The 23,336-nt window shown below is 34.7% G+C and overlaps 1 protein-coding gene and 1 long non-coding RNA gene across 3 annotated transcripts in view; one reads left to right on the top strand and one right to left on the bottom strand.

The window, feature by feature from the left end:
- The window catches only part of BLTP3B (bridge-like lipid transfer protein family member 3B), a 109,848-nt gene extending 95,407 nt beyond the window's left edge, over window positions 1–14,441 (top strand). For both annotated transcript variants that reach the window (XM_049626144.1, XM_049626145.1), the window contains 2 exons: window positions 10,893–11,086; window positions 12,895–14,441. In XM_049626144.1, coding sequence (XP_049482101.1) covers window positions 10,893–11,086; window positions 12,895–13,014 — 314 coding nt within the window. In that variant the 3' untranslated portion in view covers window positions 13,015–14,441. The remainder of the gene's footprint in view (window positions 1–10,892; window positions 11,087–12,894) is intronic.
- LOC125919463 (uncharacterized) overlaps window positions 10,915–23,336 on the bottom strand; it is a 48,605-nt gene continuing 36,183 nt past the window's right edge. The window contains exon 2 of the long non-coding RNA XR_007456795.1: window positions 10,915–11,075. This is a non-coding gene — a long non-coding RNA (uncharacterized LOC125919463). The remainder of the gene's footprint in view (window positions 11,076–23,336) is intronic.

Below are 23,336 nucleotides of genomic sequence, written 5' to 3'. Positions count from 1 at the left end.
AGGCAAAAATAAGAACAGTTTTTTTATTAGAAAGAATTAATTAAAATGAAAAATTAGTAAGGAACAGTAATAAGAAACTAGTAAAACTTGGTGTTAAACCTAAATTTTTGTTCATTTCTATAAGGAAAATTGTTTTTTAATGTGTAACTAAAATTCTATATGACGTTTGTATAAGAGGTTGCACTAGGGGGAAAAGGAAGGGAAATAGGTTAATAAAATTGTGCTCAAGTTTTTGTCTTGTTTTTGTTTTTGTCCTTTTAAGAGGGCAGTTACACTAGACTTTGATAGAACAATGTGTGTTTAAATACTATGTGCTAATATTGTATATATAATCTTAGATTACTAACGATAATAATCTTTAAACCATTAGGACTGAGGAGAAACTTGGATGACAATATCCAATTAATCTAACAAAAGGTAAAAAATTAAAAATGGAATAAAAAGGAAGCATGATAAATAGAAAACATTAAATTAGAATATAACAGTTAAGTCATTGTGATAAATATGAATGGTTTAAATTCCCTTGTTAAAAGGCAGAGGCACTAAGATAGTGTTAGGGGAAAAATCAAGGTATGTGTGGCAGGATATATTCCTTCAAATTTCAAAAATATTCCTTCAAAATAAAATGACACAGAAACACTGAAAATATGTGATCGAACAAAAATATATACCAGACAAAAGCTAACAAAAAGGAAATGAGAGATAACATTAAATTTAAAACTAACAGTGGGAAATGGGACAGTTTTTTAAAAGAGTTTTAGAGCATATTTAGGTTTACAGCAAAATTGAGCAGAGGCACAGAAATTTCTCATATACCCACTGCTACCACAGGTGCGTAAGTAACCTCATAGCCTCTCCTGTCATAAACATCTTCCACCTGAGTGATACTTTTGTTACAGTTGATGAACCTACATTGACACATCATTATCACTCAAAGCCCATAGTTTACATTAGAGTTATTCTTGGTGTCATACATTCTGTAAGTTTGGGCAAACATATAATGACATATATCCATCAGTTTAGTAATAACTTACAGAGCAGTCTTGCTGCCCTAAAAATCCTCTGTACTCTGTTTATCCTCCCTCCCCACTGCAGCCCCAATCTTATTACTGTCTCCATAGTTTTACCTTTTCCAGAATGTCATGTAGTTGGAATCATATAGTATGTAGTCTTACTAGATTGGTCTTTTTCATTTAGTAATATACATTAAAGATTCCTCTATGTTTGTCCCCCCCCCTCCAAGGTTTAATAGCTGATTTCTTTTTAGAGCTGAATAATATTACATTGTATGTACCACAGTTTATTTATCCATTCACCTACTGAGGGACATTGTGGTTTCTTCCACTTTTTGGTAGTTATAAATAAAAAACTATCACAAAACATCCATGCGCAGGCTTTTGTGTGGACATAATTTTTCAGCTCCTTTGAGTAAATACCAAGGAACATGATTGCTGGGTCTTACAGTAAATATATGGTTTATTTTGTAAGAAAGTGGTTGTACCATTTCTCACCAGCATTGAATGTGAGTTCCTGCTGCTCCACATCCTTCCTTGCATTTATTGTCTGTTCTGGATTTTGACCATTCTAAATCACTGTTTAGTCATAAGTTGTTTTAATTTGCATTCCCCTGATGACATATGATGCAGAGTATGTTTTCATATGCCATTTGCCATCTGTTTATCTTCTTTGGTGAAGTGCCTGTTAAATTTTTTGACCCCAAAGAAAGATTTCATTGATAAAAGACCTCCCAAAACACAAGTCAGTCATAAACTTTTATCCATCTAACAACATAACTGAAAAATATAAAGCAACCCTATTTGTAATCGTACCATATAAGATACTATAACCATACTGAGGTGCCTGGGTGGCTCAGTCGGTTAAGCATCTGGTTCTTGCTTTTGGCTCAGGTCATGATCTTGCAGTTTTGGGGATCCTTCTTCCCTGTTCTTGCTGTCTCTCTCTCTCAAAATAAATAAACAGTAAAAAAAAAAAAAAAAAAGTATAACCATACTGAGAAAACCTGCTTCAGAGTACATTTTAAAATATTTTTTAAAAGTGAGTACATAAAAATCAATTATGGAGAATTTGAGTAATGTGGAGATATATATATATATGTGTGTGTGTGTGTGTGTGTGTGTGTGTGTGTGTATATGTATATATATGGATTCAAAAAACAGGAAAATTTAAATACCCATGAAACTTATATTTATTGAATCTCAAAGAAATAGCACCTGATTCCAAACCTTACAGTTCATGCAGACTGTTTCTCTCATTTCAGTGAAATAAGGTTTGTCATTAACACAAAAGTATAGCAGAAAATAAAATATTTATGCTTGATAAATTTTAAAACATCCTTAAAGTAATTCTTGGGGAATTATTGGCAATGAAGTGAGATTAGATTATTTTTAATGCTTCCCCACTCTAAAATGCTATCATTCAAGATTGATTCCTGGTATTTCTCACATTCCCTAAATGCAGAACCTAACTTACCAAATAAGTACTCTTTGCTAAAGAAGACAAAAGCAATATTGTTTTTAAATGAGAGGTTTGTAATATCTGAAAAAATCCACTTGCATACACATATTAGAGAAATAGAATTAAACATTAAAATGAGTAAAAAACTAATTTAAAAATCCAGGGGCTTTATGGCTCCTGATCTCAGGGTTGTGAGTTCAAGCACCATGTTGAGTGTAGAGTTGGCTTAAAAAAATAAAAAATTTAAACATAAAAAAAAAAAACCAAGGTGCTTGGGAATTTCTCCTCCTTGAGTGTTCTCCCCAACATTTCTTATCTGTATTTTACAGTTAGGTACGTATATATTTTACCAATTGTGAACTGTATTTTATTAATTTTGTAGATTTTTATTTATTTTGAGAGAGAGAGGGAGCATGAGTGGGGGAGGGGCAGAGAGAGGCGTGAGAGAATCCCATTCAGGGAGGCCTTTGCAACATTTGGAATCGTGAGATCCTGTCCTGAGCCAAAATCAAGGGTCCGATGCTCATGGGACTAAGTAACCCAGGCACCCTGTGAGCTGTATTTTAATGCAGTAGCTAAAGGCCAAAGTAAATCACTGGTCAGGCAAAGGTATATGCATGAAGATTGGTTCAATATGGAAATTCTGTTTGCATTTGTCTTTAAAGTTGTGTGAATTTCAAAAAAAAAATCACGTCTTAGTTACTAGTCTACCCTAATGAAAGCAAGGTAATAACTATTTTTATTTTCTCATTAAGGCATGTCTCACATATTATGCACTTAATTTCTTACATCTGGGAAAACTAGAAGCTGATCCTTATTAAATGTACTGCATTTTAAGAATATATTTTTTCTTGTCTTTAAAATGATATTTAATTGGGTCTTTTCAGCAGAGCACTTTAGGTAGTGAGGGCATATTAGAGGAAAAGGCATATGCTAGATTTTTAAAAATATCTAAACTCAGAAGTATCAAATTTAAGGCATCAAAGTATCAAAACTTAGTATTTGAATTTAAGCAGTAGCTCTCATATATGTAAATTTAGATATCCCTTTCGGAAGCTTATTGGGATGATGGAAAAGCATGTTGTGCTATTCAGGATATTAAGCATTGTACAAAATCCAAGATAATTTATTTTAAAGTTGTTTTCCATTGGCACTGGAAAGAGAATATTTTAAGCCTAAACAAGTATGCTTTGTTTTATATAGAGTGCCTCATATTTTTATTTTAATGTGTTCCTAAAAGCAGTGTCATGAAGCAAATTGTTAATATTTGATGATTGATGTTATGTTATTTTTCTTATGATGTGGAAATTAATTGCATTAGAACCTTTAGTGTGTGAAGTATATAATGTAAAATAGGCTTAGTGTACCACAAATATAGCTAGTATGATAATGTATTATAAATATGACTCAAACTAATACATCAGACATTATAAACCACTATTAACAATTTTATGTGCTGCTTAGAATTTACAAACGCTTTGGGAAAATGATTTGACCTTTCTCATACAGTTCTTTAAGAAATTCAAGGTACATTGGTCTTTTTTCTTCCCTTGAAGCAGATTATTTAGCAAGGAGAAGCATTCAAAATAATCTTATTGGTAGCTATTTCAAAATTAGTTGTAGGTGTTTGTTGCTGTGATAATGGCAGCTTACCTCATTTTTCTTTATTCTTTCTCGTTCTTTTAGTGTATTCTAAGGTATACTTGCAGCTGCTCTGGATGTGATTTTAAAAAGTTCATCATAAAGAATAAGTATTTTTATATCTTTTTTGCTGCTTATCATAGTACTTCACACTTTCTTGGAGCATTCTTAAAATTACCAGTTTTTAAGTAAAGACTTTAATTTGGGGTGGGCGGCTGGGTGGCTCAGTGGGTTAAGTGTCTGACTTCGCTCAGATCATGATCTCACGGTTCGTGAGTTCGAGCCCTGCATCGGGCTCTGTGCTGACAGCTCAGAGCCTGGAGCCTGCTTCAGATTCTGTGTCTCCCTCTCTCTCGGCCCCTACCCTGCTTACACTCTGTCTGGCTCTCTGTCTCACACACACAAATAAATAAACATTAAAAAATTAAAAAAAAATTTTTTTTTAATGTTTATTTCTGAGACAAAGACAGAGCACGAGTGGGGGAGGGGCCGAGAGAGAGAGACACACAGAATCCGAAGCAGGCTCCAGGCTCTGAGGTGTCAGCACAGAGTCCGACGCGGGGCTCGAACTCACAGACTGCGAGATCATGACCTGAGCAGAAGTCGGACGCTCAACTGACTGAGCCACCCAGGGGCCCCAAGTAAAGACTTTAAATTAGAGAAACTTCAAATAATTTTTCAGCAAATTACAGTGGAAAAGTGCAGTTTATTTTTTGCTCCAGTGAAATATGGTTAATTAGATATTTATAAAAGACTACTAATAAGAGAAAAAGGAAATGTCTGTTGAGTAAGTGTATGTATGTATGTATGTGGTGTATGTTTATATACCATGTCATGTGTTAATAGTAGTATTCTGGCTCAAAACATTTTTTTTCAGCCTAACACAGGTAAGACCTGACAGTCTCCCATGTGGAGCAATGGCTGTTGTGGCATTGATTCTCAACCCAAACGATTGTGATGGAGGGACTACCTCCCAATAGATTATATCAGAACGTAATGGGGGAGGGGCAATGTATATTTAAAGGTCTGTGATAAGCAGCTCTTCCATACACACTCCTAGAATCATTGCTGTAATTGTTCCTAACTGGGAATGTGGGAAGATTTTTTTAGTAATGAAACCTAGTGGTTGGTGTAAAGCCTAAACTCTGAAGAGTCTGTATGACCAGAGAAGAAAAATGAATAGAAATTTCTTATTGGAATAAACAAATAACTAGTAAAGTCTATATTTAAAGTCAGAAATTTATCAATACCTTCTGTAGTACTGATAACAATATCTGGATAATGCTTGCCAATTTATAAAGTTATTTTACATTAAATATCAACGAATTCTTACCAGAACCCTTTGAGATAATTAAGGCAAGTATTCTTATCACCTCCATTTTGCAAATGAAGAAATGTAAGTTTAGACACATCGAGTGGCTTCTTCAAGTTGAAAGAGCCTGTGCTAAGGGAAAAAGTATGTTACTGTAAGAAGCTGCCCATTTCATCCATGAGAGGCATGGGTTTTTTCATCATAATTTGTCCAAAAAACTTGAAAGAAGCTCTTTAAAGTAAATAAAAGGAAATAGATCTTTCTACTCTAACAGATTCCAATCACCTCTATCATTCACAGGTTCTCTCTCTTCCCATTCCCTCTCATCTTTTTACTTTCTTCCTCCTGCCCCTTCCCTCCCATTCTCTTCCTTTTTATTTCTTCCTTTTCACTTCCTACCTCCTCCTCCTTACTTACCTCTCCCTCTTTATCTCCCCTTACCCTGTACATGGCTCTTCCTCTCCTCCCATCCTCCCCACTCTTCCATTCTCCATCTTTCTTCTCCCTCCTTCTCTGCCTCATTCCTTCTTTCCCTCTCCCCATATGTCTTTCTCTTCCCTTCTGTCTCCTCCTTCCCTTTTTTCTCCTCATCCATCTCCCAATGATTGAAATAAATGGATTTCAGAATTGTTTAGTCAGTGTTTTTTCATTGTTCTTAGGATCCCATGAGAAGTGAGATATAAGCTAAATAGAGGAAGTCCTGGGTCCTCTATTATCCTAACTACAGTCAGTGTAACTCAGCTCTTATTTTTAGTCTATATTAGCATTCTGTGACAAGTTTCATTTAAAAGAAGTTTTGCTCCTTTTAAAGTCTGAAAATAAAAGTATAAGTTGCTAATCAAGTACAGGTGTTATTAGAGAGTATAGAACTTGGCTTTCCTGTGGCATAGTATTTTCTTACAGTTTCTGTAAGTTTCTCTTACAGTCAGTACCAAGCTGAGTGGTATGCAAGTCTGAACCAACACAACAGTTTTTGTAGTTTTTTTCTAGTTATATTACTAAAAACATAACTGATGCAAGCCATTATTATAAAAAGTAGTTTCTGATCTGGGACCACTATAATAAAATGAAGCATAGAACGGACCAAAACTCAACTTGATGTCATTTAACCATGTAAATAGAACTATTCCATTTATATATAGAGAGAGAGTAGGGGTAAAATTGATGGAATCATCATGGAGAATAATTTGGCAATATGAACAAAAGCTTTAAAAAATGTTTCTTCTTTGACTTTATCCCCTTCTTGGAATCTTTTTAAGGGGAAAAATTATATTGAGCAGATATTACTCCTTAGTCCACTCAATATAATTTGATTTGGCAAACTGCCGTTCTCTCATTTCATGTTATTTTGGTGGACCTGACAATCATGTGACCCTATCACAAAAGTGGGAATAGGTCCCAGCTTGACCAATCAAAAGACTTCCACCTTTGGATGGGGGGGCTGGGTGGCTCAGTCAGTTAAGAGTCTTTGACTCAGGTCCCGATCCCATGATCTTGAAATCCAGCTCTGTGTTGGGCATGGAGCCTGCTTGAGGCTCTCTCCCTCTGCCCCTCCCCCACTTACGCTTGTGCATGTGTGCACACACTCGCACTCAAAAAAAAAAAAAAAAAAAAAAAGACCAGCCTTTGGGACACAGTGAGTGGTACATGAGTTGACTATGATCCAAGAATTGAGGTTTTGTGAATTGATAAGGACACTAAAAGAGAAAGGGTCACAGGCTGTAAAACTTGTTTGGGGTCATTAGAGACCACCTTTGCCATCATATGACTGGTCCAACACAAAGGAAAAGAAAAATGGACTTGAGAAATATAAAATCAGGTTCCTAAAATGACACTCCAGAAGACATCATATGAACCCAATATCCACTATCAGTGATGGACTGAAGCACCATCATTTGGACTCCCTGTTAGAGTCAAATACATTTCCTTTTTATTACAAAAAATTTTATTTTTTTATTGAAGTATGGTTGACTCACAATGTTATATAAGTTTTAGGTACATTTTCTTTTTTAAAAGCAAGTTTTGATTTGGGCTTCAGTTCACATGCAACCTAAAGTGCTCTGACTATATATGATCCAAAAAGGAAGAAAAAATGTTGACGTAGATACTTCCTGCCTAATTTTTTTATTAAAAATTAGTTTTTAATAAAAACATTTTTGAGATATAATTTACATACCATACCATTCACCCAATTTAAGTATACAATTCAGTCATATTTAATATGTTCACAAATGGTGCAGTCTCTCCCCATTCCTCCTCCACCCCTAGACAACCACTGATTTACTTTTTGTCTCTGTAGATTTACCTATCTATTCTGGACATTTCATATAAGTGAAATCATGTAGTATTATGGCCTTTTATTACTAACTTGTTTCGCTAGATATTTTCAAAGTTCATTAATGTCGTTCCATGTATTAGTACTTCATCCCTTTGTAAGGCCAAATAATATAATATTTATTATATGGATTTACTAAATATTGTTTATCCATCCATTGCATGATGGACATTTGGATTGTTTCTACTTTTTGGCTATTATGAATTATACTGCTACAAGCACGTATGTATAAGTTTTTCTTCTGGGTATATATTTTAAGTATAGAATTATTGGGACATATAACTATTTTTAACCATTTGAGGAACTGCCAGACTGTTCTCCATAGTGGTTGCACCATTCTACATATTTACCAGTAGCAGTGCATAAGAGTTCCAACTTCACTTGTTTGCCAACACTCATTAATACCTGACTTTTTTATTATAGGCATCTTAGTGAGTATGAAGTGGTTTACCGTTGTAGTTTTGGGTTTGTTTGTTTAGTCATCATGATGAGTGTACTCTTTAATCCCCATCACCTATTTCACCCATTACATCTCCTTCCCGCTCCCCTCCCCCCAACCATCCTCTGGTAACCATCAGTTTGTTCCCTATAGTTAGGAGTCTTTTTCTTGGTTTGTCTCTCTCTCTTTTTTCTTTGCTCATTTGTTTTTGTAAATTCCACATGTGGGTGAGATCATATGGTATTTGTCTTTCTCTGACTTATTTTGCTTAGCAATTACATTCTCTTCCTCGTCCGTGTTATTGCAAATGGCAAGATTTCATTCTTTTTGATGGCTCATAATATTCCATGTATGTATACATCTTTATTCACTCATCTATCCATGGACACATGGGCTGCTTCCATAGTTTGGCTATTGTAAATGATGCCGCAATAAATGTAGGGGTGCATGTATCCCTTCAGATTAGTGTTTTTGTATTTTGGAGGGGTAAATACCCAGTAGTGCAATTACTAGGTCATAGGGTAGTCCTATTTTTAACTTTCTGAGGAATTTCCATACTGTTTTTTACAGTGGTTGCACTGGTTTGCATCCCCACCAATAGTGTGTAAGGGTTACTTTTTCTCCACATCCTTGCCAACACTGGTTGTTTCTTCTTTGTTTGATTTTACCCATTCTGACAGGTGTGAGATGATGTCTCATTGTAGTTTTGATTTGCATTTCCCAGATATTAATGAATAAATGATGTTGAGCATCTTTTCATGTGTCTTTTGAACAGGCCATCTGGATGTTTTCTTTGGAGAAATGTCTGGATTTTTATGGATTTTTTAATTGGATTTTTTTTTTAATTTTTAATTGGGTTATTTGTGTTTTGGGGGGTGGGTAATCAGTTGTATCAGTTCTTTATAGATTTTGGATACTAACCCTTTATCAGATATGTCATTTGCAAATAACTTCTCCCATTCAATAGGTTACCTTTTAGTTTTGGTGATTATTTCCTTTGCTGTACAGAAACTTTATATTTTGATATAGTCCCAATAGTTTATTTTTACTTTTATTTACCTTGCCTAAGGAGACCTATCTAGAAAATTGTTGCTACAGCTGATGTCAAAGAGATTACTGAAAGCTTAGAATTTTCTGAGCATAAGTTTTGCATATTTTTTGTTAAATTTATTTTTAAGTATTTTATTTTTTTGGTGACATTTTAAATAGAACTGTTTTCTTCATTTTAGTTTTGATTGTTCATTACAAGTGTTTAGAATAACAACTGATTTTTGTATACTGACCTTATATCCTGCAACCTTGCTGAGATCATTCATTAGTTCTAAGAGTGTTTTAGTGGATTCTTTAGGGTTTTTTTCTATATACAAGATCATGTCATCTGTGAAAAGAGATAGTTTGTTCCCCTCCCTCCCTCCCTCCCTCCCTCCCTTTCTTTCTTTCTTTCTTTCTTTCTTTCTTTCTTTCTTTCTTTCTTTCCTTCCTTCCTTTTCCCCCCAAAGGAGAGTGCACGTGTGCACACAAACAGGGGAGAGGGCAAGGGAGATTGGGAATCTTAGACTGGCTCCATGCCCAGCTCAATCTCACAACTGTGAGATTATGACGTGAGCTGAAATCAAGACTCAGACACTTAACTGACTGAGCCACACAGGTGCCCTATTTTTTTCCTTTCTAATCTGGATTCCTTTTACTTTTTTGTTTGTTTGTTTGTTTGCCTAATTGCATTGGCTAGAACCTCTAGGATAATGTTGAGTGAAAGTGGTGAGAACAAATATCCTGTCTTATTCCTGATCTTAGGGGGAAAATGTCTGGTCTCTTACCATTAAGTATGATATTAACTCAATAGATGCCCTTTATCAAATTGAGGAAGTTTCCTTTTGTTCTTAGTCTGCAGAGTATTTTTATCATGGAAGTGTTGATTTTTTCAGACGTTTTCTCCCTCTATTGAGATGATCATGTGGCTTTTGTTGTATTGATGTAATGTATTACATTAATTGATTTTCGGATATTAAATTAACCTTGCATTCCTGGGATAAATCACGAAGATTTCTATTTTCATATTTATATAAGCATATTCATTTTAGTTTTCATGTGGTTTCTTTGTCTGGCTTTATATAATGAGTTGAGAAATGCTCCTCAATTTTTGAAAGAGTTTGTAAAGATTTGTAGTTAAATCTTTCCGTGTTTGATATAATTCACCATTGAAGCCATATGGGCCTGGGCTTTTTATTTGTGGGTAGGTTTTTTGATTCTTGATCAGACTCTTTACCTGCTATATGTGTATTTGCATTGTCTATTTCTTCTTTAAGTCTATTTTAGTATTTTGGGTTTTGGGGAATTATTCTGTTTCATGTAGGTTAATCTAATTTATTGGTGTATAGTTGTTCATAGTATTCCTTTTAATTTTTATTTATGTAAGGTTGATAGTAATGTCACCTTCTTAATTTTGGATTCTAGTAATTTCTTTCTTTCTTTTTTTTTTTTTTTTGTCAGTTTAACTAGACTTTTGTTGATTTTGTTCACCTTTTCAGTGAACAAGCTTTTGGCTTTATTGACTCAACTTGTGTTTCTATTTAATTATAATGTTTTCATACTAATAGAGATGTATTTCCTAAAATTAGTTTTTCACAATAGAACTTAATATATATCACATATTTTGCAATGTTACCTGAGCATTTTATTTGTCCGATCAGATTCTCAGATGCTTAACACTGGAAATGATTTGAAAAACAAAGTCAAAAGTGACTCAGTGCTGCTTACCAGTGAAGAGTATGATGTGAAGGAACAGCACAACATCACTCAAGCCACTCAGACAAGTCCAGAGGTTCCTTGGCCTTCTCAGTTGGTTAACTTTCCTGGGTGCTCCTTTGATTTTACTAGGGAACAGGTAATAGGAAAAGTAATTTATTCTCATTCATTTTGGGCAATTAAAACAAATGCTAGATACTAAAAAGTTAAAACATTATTCATTTATTCATTTAAATAATGTTTATTGAGTGCTTATTATGTGCCCAGGCACTGTGTTAGATGCCATGGATATAGTGTTGAGCAAGATTGGAACATTCCCAGCCTTCACAAAGGTTGTAGTCTAATGAGAAGGTAGAGGAGTAAATGTGGGAGAGTACCAGTTACTGGAATCTAGAAAAGAATCCTGGAGGATAGGTTCTTTTTGATGTCTTATTTTTAAGTTTGTGAAAGTATTATAATATTTCAGAACATTGGAAAAATATTTTTAAACAACTTTAATGCATTCTAACTTTCTGCAGTGCTATCAATATATATTTTAAAAATTTTCCTCTCAGGCTCTTTTCCATAATTTTTCAAAATAATTATTATTCTAATGTATATACTATATATATTTTTTACTTAATATGGTTTAACAAATATTTTTCCATATAGCTACATATGCTTCATATTTATTTTAATGGCAGAGTAATATGGATGTGAATGTACTATCACTTTTTAAGTTTATTTATTTATTTTGAGAGAGACAGAAAAAGTGCAAGCAGGGGAGGGGCAGAGAGAGAGGGAGAATCTCAAGCAGGCTCTGTGCACAGAGCCTGACATGGGCTGGCTCGAACTCATGAAACTGTGAGATCATGACCTGAGCCAAAGTCAGGAGTTGGATGCTCAACCAACTGAGCCACCCAGGTACCTCGTGCTATCACTTCTAATTCTTCCTCTTAATATTCATTAACATTTGAGTTGCTTCTTATTTTTGTTATCATAAATAAAATATCCAGCAGAATTTTAATTCCCTATGCTAGAACCAAAGAATGAGTTCACTTATCTGTTCACCAGAATTTTTTGGATGTCACCTTTGAGCTAGGAATAGAAAATTGAACAATATATCATCCCTATCAAGAAACTTGAAGTCTAGTGGGAAAGATAGAAGTGTGTAATTGATGGTCATGACTTACTGCAATGCAAGTGCAATGCTGGAGATTGGAGAAATATAGGGAATACCCAACTTGGTTTAAGGCAGGAATTCTTAAGCTGGACCCAAAGAAGTCTTGAGAACTTTTTGAAATTAAACATGTATATATTAATGTATCTGTGTAAATGTGTTTTGGAGGAGAGAAAGGTCTTACTGAGTTTTATCATTAAATCTTCATAGTTAGGGGTTAAGGAATAGTTCGAAGAGGAAAAAGTACTTCAACTGAGTCTTAATGTGGGAGGGGAGACCTATTGGCCATATGGATGAAATGTTTAATGAGATATTCAGAATATGGGCCTGTGGCTCAAGACAAAGTTTCGTGCTAGATCAAGTTATGTGATAGACCCATAGGAGTAGATGAGATCATCTAAGAGAGTAAGTGACTCAAGTTATAAGATGACCAATTACAGAATCTAACAGAGTAGTAACATTTAAGGGTTCTTAAACAGCAGAGGAAAAGAAGAAAAGCCTGTGGGTGAACAGAGATAAACATGAAAGAACTGAGGCATAAAAGGTAAAAGAGAGAGGCTTAGGAAGGAAGAGCAAGGTCAGCAGTGTGTAAAACCACAGAGAGGTCGAGGGGATTTGAAATTAAACAAAATCACTATTAGATTTATAAAGTGCTTCATCTTAAGTCCACTCTCACCAGCACTGGGTGTTTTTACTATCCCAAGTGTCACACCTTTAGATACTGTGTAAATAGTCTGTATATTCTGAAAATGATTAAATTCTCTTACTTCCCAAATTTATCATTTCAGCTCATGGAAGAGAATGAATTTCTTAAACAGGAATTGGCCAAAGCTAAAATGGCTCTTGCAGAGGCTCACTTGGAAAAAGATGCTCTTCTTCATCATATAAAGAAGATGACAGTTGAATAACAGGAATGGCAATCAAAAATTAAAATTAATAGCTGTGGAGTAGGGAGGTTGTATTTATAATGTTATGTTACCAATAGCAGAAGACTTTCCTTTTCATGAAATGACAATAAAATGAAATAGAATGTGATGAAGTGGTGACTGTTCCAAAGCCAGTTTAGAAAGTATTAGGTACGGGCATTACAATCTTTTGGTTGTTTTGTGTTTTGGGGTTTAACCCTCTTTTAAACTGGTATGATATGGGGAAGTCAACACATACTGTAAAATAACTACATGCCTAATGGAAAGAAGGTGTCATTTCCTAATTTTGATATCACATTATAGGCACTTTTTAAAAAGAAAATTGGAAAGCTATTGTGTTCCCACAGATTGCTGGTTTTATTTATCACTATTTGTTAATAATTTATTTACAAAGATTCAAATGCTTTTAGGGCTAATGTAATTAAAAGGAGGCTTACCTTTTAAATGTTATTAAAATTATGTACTTAAATCTATAGTTATTTAATTACTGTGGAAAAGTCCAATCAAGTTAATAAATTATATTGACTGGGTTTGAAAATTCTGGAAAATCATCACCCTACTGAACTTACAAAGTAACTTGAAAATGTGAAAAACAAATCATTTAAAATGATTAATAAACTGTATAAGTTAAAGCTATAATTTTCAACTAAAAGATCGTACAAATGTAAAAATAAAAAGCACAAACTAAAAAAGCAAAGCATTACAGTATATGGCCAACTGATTTAGAAAGCATTACTTGTACATTCCTTAAACAGTTTATGTTAGAAGTAAAAGAATAATTTAACTATCCCTACATTTGGTAGCATTTGTAACTACAAGAATTTTAATTAATACTATTTATATTATTTCTTTACCTTTATCTTTTCTCTATTTAAGGAGGGGAATGTTTGCAGAGAATTTTCTTTTCATATACATAAAATTTCATACCATTCTGGTAGTAACATATTAGGTAGATGTTTACACATATTGTATTTATAAAGCTAGTTTTGATTAAAGGTCTCTGTGATATAAATATTATCTTCTATAATAAGAATAATGGTACATTTTGAATTCTATTTTCTAGGGATTGTTAAGATTGAAACCAACGTGCGAGAGAAAATCATGCATTATAAAAGTTTATGAGTGTTTAAGAAACAGATGTTTTTAAAGATTTAAAATATATTTCTGATAGAATTAAACTAAGTAGGGTCTATTTTAAAATTCACATTCTTAAACATAAATATATCCAAGCTATAACATGAAACAGCTCAGACTACTCTTTCTTTAAGATACTTGAAGATTTTAAATGACATTACAACACTTATGGTGCTTTGCTTGTTTGGCATGACTTCCATAGCCATCCCTATATCGGAATACTTGGAGGAAAATACATGTTTCATTTACATTAAGTGTTGGAGTGATTTAGATTTCACTGAAAACAATACTGGCCTTTTTTTTCCTTCTGTAACATCCATTTTCATTGACATTATTTAAAAATACAGGCCTGTTGTGGGAGCTGAGGATATAGCAAAGAACAAATTAAATTGTTAATTTTTTACCTCAGAGTATTTTAAAAATCACCTTTAAACCATGTTAATCTAAAACTATATAGTAGTCTTAGACTAAAAGCAAAGGTCTAATTGAAGATTTAAAACATACAGCTTATATCCTTAGTTTAGAGTACTGTTGATTTGTAGGTATTCAACAAAAGCAGTCTCTTACACAAAAGCAGGACTGATGGGACATCAACTTCTTCAGAGCTGACAGTTTCTCAGGACTGCCTTATTTGCTCCATAGAAGTTTTAAATTTATGGTGTAATTGTTTAGTGTTACAGAAGCTGGATGTTTTCCTTTTTCCTTTTCAGTTTACTTGGCCTTCTCAAGAAGCATATAAACAGTAGAGATGATAATTAATATTGATTTGAGCATTCTTATATGCTTTGTTGGACTTTTTAAATTTATAGTGAGTACTATTTTTATAGAGATTTAAAATTCATAAAGCACTTTGAAAAACATTATCTCATGTAATTCTCACAACAAATCTGGGAGGTAGGTATTACTCACATTTTATAACTTTTACCAAACAAACCCTGTGGCTTAAAAAAGAACAAGTGACTTGACTGAAATCACAATCAATAACTTGCCCTTTTGACTTAAATCCCAATTATATGTTTTTATTTTACCTTTGTCATTAATTCACAGATTTTGCCAGAGGTAGGGAAAGGAGTCATTTAGTTACTTTTATCTGTTTTTTTTTTTATAAGATAAATATAATACTTATAATTGTGCAAGTGTGATGTGTGTATATTTTTCAAACTACTTAGAAGATAGTGGGAGAACCTTTGTTTAAGTTAACCCCAACCTTTTCAGTGTGAGAAATACAGGAGTAAACCTATGATAAACTTACCAGAATTTTTTAATGACCATAAAGTAGAAAAAAAAAGTTGCCATATTTTTTATTTATTTTTACTTTTATGTTATTTGCACTGAGTCTCTAGCCAGAGATGTTAGTGATCACGGGCTGAAATGGTAATTGTGTTTTGCCTTTTAATTTTATGTACATCAAAAACATTTTCTTAGTATCTTGTATTTTTTTTCTTATCTCATTTTGTCCTAGAATTTCAAAAGACCACCCTGTGACATTAATTGTGATGAAGTGTTATTTTTATTTAAGCCACATAAGAATGGCTAGGTGTGATTGCATGAAAATATATGTAGAAAAATTAACCAGAAACTCCTTTCTGGATTTGTTGTAGTTATTTGGTATTTGTCACAACAAGAGTTATAATAACTTCCACTTTAACAAGTTTTTATTAATCTCCACTCTACTCAAGACATTTCGTATTTCAGTGAATGGTACCACCATCACCCTGGTTCCCAAACTGGAAACCCTGAACTACTCTTAGACACTTTCCTCTCCCTACCTGCCCCCCACCGTCAGCTCTTTACCTGGTCCTGTCATCTCTCGTATTTGTCGGCTTCTCTCCACCTCTCACCGCCTCCCTAGCTACCATCAGCACCTTTTGCCTGCTTTACTACAGTTGCCTCCTGACTGGTCTTCCTACAGCTCCTCCGGCCTTCCTCTGATTCACTCTACTGCAGGCAAAATTCTCTTTTGAAGTGCAGTTTTAATCAAGGCAACTCCCCCCCCCCCCCATCCCTATTCTTACCCACTTTAATGGCTTTTTCTTGCTCTTAAGATGAAAACAAAAATATTTAAGTTAGAGCCACTATTTAGGGTATAATTCTGAGCATTAAAAGAGTTAACGTCCAAACCATTAAAACGGTGGCTGGCACATAATTGTACATCGTGTTTCAGTTACTTTGTTACTTCGTTGCACTTCAAGTATCTGGAATGAGTGGGAATTAAAGTGCTTCTTCCACCACAGGAGTCTTTGTTTGTGTTCCTTTGTCTGGAAATACCTTTTCCTGTTGCATTGCCTAGTTTAATTCTTATTTGTCTTTCAGATCTCACTTATTCATCACTTCCTCAGGGAAGCATTCCTTAATTCCGGTCACACAGTAAGAACCACTGTTGTCTGTTATCACATGAACACATAGCTCTACTTAGCGTTGAACATCTTTGTAATTTTATATGTATTTATTTGATTAATGTAGACCCTCTAGACTGTAAACCCCCATGAAGACAGGAACTGTGTTTTTGTTGTCAATGTTCAACTTTGTATTCCTTATGCCTCATACAGTGGCTGGCACATAGTAGGTGCTCAATAAATCTGTTGAAAGAATAAAATGAGTGGATGAGGTATCAAGGGTGTTTTTTAGGTATTAAGTTTTTCCTCTATGTTGGATTGAGGAGAGATGGAACACTGGTAGAAAGTAAATAGTGGTAGTTATTTAAAGGAACAGACACTTTGAGTCCTTAGGGAAAGAAAAAGGTGGGCAATGGAGAAATTTGCGATAGTGTTTTCTTCAGAATTTTTAGTCTCTGAACTTGTAGTTGATTTATCACAAACCATCACAAAACAGAAAATTAGCACATCACTTCATGAAACTGCTAGAGTGCCAGAATGTCATCTGGCTTTGATTGTAACATATGGTGTTGTGGCTGTGAAGATCTGACAGTCCTATCAGCCAAACAAAATGGAAACAAGGCCAAAAGAGTACTGGCTGAAATAGTTTTCGATTTTTGACAAATTGACTAGTACACAGGATCCGTAGTGCCTAATTCCTTAAAGTACAAAAATCTCATTTTGGTACTCACTTGTTCCTAGAGATGGTGAAAAAAGTAAATTTTGAGCTAAGCTTCAGTTTATTTTTAAAAATGTGAAATACTAAAAGCTAGACTTAACACAGGATATAGAAACACAAATAATGTTTTTAAAACACTCATTTCTTCATTAAATTATACTACTCAATAAGTTTTTTTAATTTTATGCCACCTTTATTTGAGAAATACAAAGGTAAAAGGAAGCAAAAATGTAAGCATGATTGTTTTTACCAAATATTAGATGTCTGATGAATTCTTGTAGAGTGGATGAAACTCACGTTACTGTTACAGTATTGAAATGTAGCATATATGTTGCTAACACTATTGTGTAGTCTTGGCAGGTTTGAGAATTTGAAACTCAGAAAAATTTTAAGAAATATGAAATCAACTTAATGTCTTTTTTTCCTATTTGTGTAATAAAACGTGTGATAATGTTTTGTTCTTAGAAGAAAACATATCACTAAATCAAAAGAAGAGTAAACTGGGTTTTAAAAGATTTGAAACCATTTAGACAAAAAGGCAGTACTTTATTATAAATTAGATTTTATCTTCAATTTGCTTGTGTCATCTATCAAAAGTCAATTCCTTCTTTACAAATTATACTAAACTGAATGTTAAGTACAATACTCATTCTTAACTCTTCACTGTTTATATGAAAAAATACTTGCTCAATTAGTGAAGAAATACTTGAGTGTGATGGAGATTAGGAGAGCACAGTGAGGTGATTTAGTCTTTTTCTTGCAGCCATTTAGCAGAATTGTTTTGGCTGATATGACAAAACAATCAAATACTCAATCACAAATGCCATTAAGAATAAATGAGAATAAAAAATAGGTATATGAATGAAAGCTTAAATAAAGAGAGATCAAAAGTATCTCTGAAGGATATGAGTGAAATAAATACAGGGGTATGATCAAAGCCTATCATTCCCAATATTTAAAATCATTCCAATTAAAATAGATATATAGTATAACCAGAGCAGGAAATTTTTAAAGTAACCATAGTAAACAAATACGGTGTAAGGAATATGGTGGACAATATTCCAATAATAAAGCACTTGAAAAAGATTTGTGGGAAGGAATTCACTTCAGTTAAAACCCAAAGCAAAAAATTGGTATGGAAATTCTGTTTTTTTTAATGTTTATTTATTTATTTTGATTTGAGAGAGAGAACGCGCAAGTTGGGGAGAGGGCAGAGGGAAAGAGACAGAATCCCACGCAGGCTCCACACTGAGTGATGTAGGGCTTGATCTACAACCCTGGGATCATGGCCTGAGCTGAAATCAAGAGTCAGATGCTCAACTGACTGAGCCACTCAGGTGCCCCTGATATGAAAATTCTTAAATGTAATGTGAAAAATTGGCACATGCAGAAATTCAATTCTTCACTAAATGATATGCCCACAACTGTTAAGATTCTAATTTCAACATGGAAAGTGAGGAAATTCACTGCTAGTGGAGACATTTTATTGGTATAGCAATAATATGACATCTTAGCATTTTGTCCAAATTCAAGATATTTGCTTCATAATACTTATTAGCATAATTAGCACAGACAGGTATGATAATCATTTGCTGCTCTTTAAAAAATTTTTAATTTATATCCAAGTTAGTTAGCATATAGTACAATAATGATTTCAGGACTAGAATCCAGTGATTCATCCTCTACATATAATACCCAGTGCTCGTCCCAACAAGTGTCCTCCTCAGTGCCCCTCGCCCAATTAGCCCATTCCCCCACCCAAAGCCCCTCCAGCAATCCTCAGTTTGTTCTGTATATTTAAGAGTCTCTTATGTTTTGTCCCCCTCCCTGATTTTATATTATTTTTGCTTCCCTTCCCTTATTTATGTTCATCTGTTTTGTATTTTAAATTCCTCATATGAGTGAAGTCGTATATTTGTCTTTCTCTGGCCAATTTTGCTTTGCATAATACACTCTAGTTCCATCCATGTTGTTGCAAATGGCAAGATTTCATTCTTTTTGATTGCTGAGTAATACTCCACTGTATCTAGAAACCACATCTTTATCCATCCATCCTTCGATGGACATTTGGGCTCTTTCCATACTTTGGCTGTTGTCGATAGCGCTGCTGTAAACATTGGGGTGCGTGTGCTCATTTGCTGCTTTCTTTACTCTGATTTATTTTTAATTTCTTCATCCCTTGCAATTGAACGAGATTTTTTTGTGCAAGACAAAAGTTATGAAGGTAAGAGAGTCTGAATAGGCATATGGAATGAGTAAGTTTAGCAACTTTTTCATATCCCATTTCTATAAATTTCCATAATTTAAGGAATTCTTATATCAATAAAAATATGCCCAGGCCAAGAATATCTTTATGAAAAGTGGTAGGTTTTTGCTACATTAGTACAGATATTTGAGAAATACTGTAAATGTATATGAGCCTTTTCTATAATTTTAGTGGGGGTACAGTTAATACTTTGCAATTTTTACATGTATCTTTTAGTCTCCTCCCCCACTTTTTGCCTTCAGAATTCAATTTCTTGTAAATATGTTTTGTTAGGGAGGATTTAGCTTGATTTTGTTTCAATCCACTTTTTGTGTAGCTTCATTAGTATGCCCAGAGACCATTTTAGTATGTGACCAAATTTAGAAGTTGAAGCACAAATAATAAAAATAATATACACTGGTGGTTTTATATTCATTTTTTCCTTCCTGTTTGTACAGTCAATATTGCAATATATCATTAAGTCAAAGAATAAAATTGCAGAAGAGTTGGAAGGAAACTTAGAAGTCCTCTAGTTCAGCCTCCCACTCAAAACCAGTCCAGAGGGTTGCCTGGATGGCTCAGTCAGTTGAGTGTCCGGCTTTGGCTTGGGTCATGGTCTCCCGGTTCGTGAGTTTGAGCCCCACATGGGGGTCTCTGTTGTCAGTGCCAAGCCTGCTTCAGATCCTCTGTTCCCCTCTCTCTCCTCCTGTCCCCAGCTTGTGGGTGCTCTCTCTCTCTCTCTCAAAAATATTAAAAAAAAAAAAAAATCCAGAGTTTCCAACATGGAGTCACCAAATTACAGCTGAAATTCCTAATGAGAAAACATTCTACCAGACAAACCTTCCTGTTTTAAGTAGTTCTAATTGGCCATTTTTTTTTTTCCTATTAGTGAATTAGAACATCTCCCTTGTACTACACGTTGGTCCTACATTTTTTATTCACATACAAAAGTGATTATATCTCCTGCCAAGTCTCTTTTCTAGGCTTAGCATCCATAATCCCTTATTTTTCAAAAGACAGTTTGTTCAAAGACTTTACCATTATTTGTCATTTGGATGTATCCCAGTTTGCTAAAGTCCCTCTTAAAACATTTAAATAAGTTTGGATGTCTCTGTCTACAATTTAAAGAAAACCCACTTTAAAGGTAGTGATTCCCTAAAAGTTTTAAGTAGAAGTGGTTTAATGTTTCATATTACAAAACAATACATCTAGAAATGAGTGGTTACTGATGTTCATTGATGTTATCACATATTCTTTCCATCTTTCTGTCTTCTTCATTGCAGGGCATTTTAGCTTCATACTTCTCTCATGGTTACGAGTTAACCACAGCAAGCTCCAAGCAAAATCTCTTTACACAGCTTCATCCACAGGCAGGGGGAAAGAAAAAAAGTGTTTTCCCTCATCTTCTTTTTAAATAAAACCTCCCCAAATTCCTCAGCAGATGCACCCTTATATCTTGTTTTGAAATACATCGCATTCCTGTCAAAACCACCATTGGTTAAAACTAATCACTTCCAGTGGATGCTTCCCTGAGTATGTGGTCACTCAAAGGTGAGAACCTGGTTAAAAGGGTCTCTGCCTACCAGAAGGGTGGGAAGCAGATAGATTTGAGTAGGAAATCAACAGTGCAAATCACCAACACTGAATACTTAACACCACGTGGTCTGACGAGGAATACGGTGGGATTTACTAACACAAAACATATTTAAAGGCTAGTAAATGGCAGGCAGCAGGTCTGATGTTAGGATACCAGCTACCTATTCCCAATCACTGTTCCCATAGATTCAATCTGGTGGGGGAGATGGGCAAGTAAATTTCAGTTTCAATATGATATGTTAAGTGCTATGATAAGTGCATGTAACCCAGCCTTGGGGAATCAGAGTAATTCCGAGAGGAGATGTCATCTAAGCCAAAGTCTGAAAGACGTGTCAATTGACTAGAGAGAAGTTTCTAGGCAGCGAACAGTTTGGAGACAAGAGTATATATATTGGAGCATGGTTGCTTTCAGGAGAACCGCACTACTGGTTCAGATGTGTCTTTTTAGGGGAGTCCAAGAGTATATTTACTTGGTTTTTAAAGCACTTTCCCCTTCCATATATAATTTTGCTGATTTGTAACCATCAGGACTTTTCCATTCAAGTACATTACTGCTGATTCAGGTCTCCTATCTTGTATATTTGCAATTTATTTCTTAAACTTGAGTGTAAGTCTTCCCATTTACTCATTCATTTAAGCCCGATATATATTAGGCCAGGAGTCCACAAAATTTTTTTCTATCTAGCGATAGTTTTTTGTGGATCATGTGGTCTCTGTTACAGCTACTCAACTCTGCCACTGTAGGGGGAAGGCAGCCACAGGCAATATGTAAAGAGTGGATGTGGCTATAGTCCAGCAAATCTTTACAAAAATAGGCACTTGGCCTTCGTGTGTCGACCCTGATCTAAACTAGACTGCCTGTATTAATCTAGTCCCAGGATAACTTAAACGCAGCACCAGGAAAGGGAGATTCCATATGTCTTCCTAGTAAGTCTTCCACAGGGATGCTGACCTGAGAAAGAATGGAGACAATGTGGATCTGTAGTTAAATGATGGTATTAACTATACTGACTTGATCAGAGCCATCAGAGAAAGCTACATGTCCAGATAGGCAAGCTCACAAGTTGGTTCAACATTTATATGTTACAACCACTTTGTAATCTCTCTTCATTCCACCCACATTCCCAAGCGGTGCCTTCTTGGATGGCCATACAGTTTTATCCTTTCATTATCATATCGTTATATTAAGAGTGGTTTGGTGCCTTTGACAATCTTGTTTTGTCCCTTTCCAGCCCTTCCTTGGTGATAACTGTGATACTATTAAGTTTTCTTCCAGAGTATGTATGTTGTCTCCATGATCAAAAATATATGAAAACATAGGGCACTCATGGCATTTGTTTTTTAACTGATCTCCTACATTTCACCCTCTGTGTTAGTTTCCTATTGCTGTCATAATAAAATACCAGAGTTATTATTTCACAGTGCAGTGGGTCAGAATTCTAGGAACGGTGTGGTTCAGCTGGGCCCACTTCTTACGGTCACACAAGGCTGAAGTCATGGTGTCGGCAAGGCTGCATTCCTTGCTGGGGTCTCGGGTGAATCTGCTTCCAAGCACAGTTTGTGAGCCAAGATTAGTTCCTTGTACTTTTAGGGCTGCCGTCCCATTTCCTTGCTGGCTATCTTTCTCATATGAGAATTGTTCTCTGCTTCTAGAAGTTACCCACATTCATGAGCTTGAGACACCCTTTCTCCATCTTCAAACTCTGTGACAGCAGCTTGGGCCCGTCTCATACTTCACATCTCCTGACCTCCCCATTCTGCTTCTACTACAGAAAGTTCACTGCTTGTAAGGGCTCCTACAATTAGTTTGGGCTCACTTGGATAATCCAGGATAATAACCCAGTTTAAAGGTCTGTAACCTTAATTATGTCTGCAGAGCCCCTCCCTTTTGCCATGGAAAACAACATAAAGTTCTGGGGAGGGAGGTGAATCTTTGGGGGTCATTATCCCAACTATCACAACCTTGTACTTTGTTGTTGCTGTTGTTGTTTAAGCATAATTGCTTGGATTGTTCACTTAGTTCTAAAATAACCTTCTTAGTATATTTTCTGAGCGTGCTATTTTTAAAATGTTCTCATCATTTTATTTTTCAACTGTACAAATTGCTTGGCATTTACATTTATGTAATCATGAAATAGTTTTACTCCTTAATATATCATAAAATTTTCTCCCATGTCACTCAGTTCTTTATGATTTTAATTATTATATAATACTTCATTGAGTAGATATACTAAAATTTATTTAACAGTTGCTCCATTGTTAATTACTTAGATTT

This window comes from Panthera uncia, chromosome B4 (genome assembly GCF_023721935.1).
Source record: "Panthera uncia isolate 11264 chromosome B4, Puncia_PCG_1.0, whole genome shotgun sequence".
In the NCBI taxonomy this organism is placed as follows: Eukaryota; Metazoa; Chordata; class Mammalia; order Carnivora; family Felidae; genus Panthera; species Panthera uncia.
Note: the sequence above shows the minus strand (reverse complement) of the source record. Positions and strands in the feature narration are given on the sequence as shown.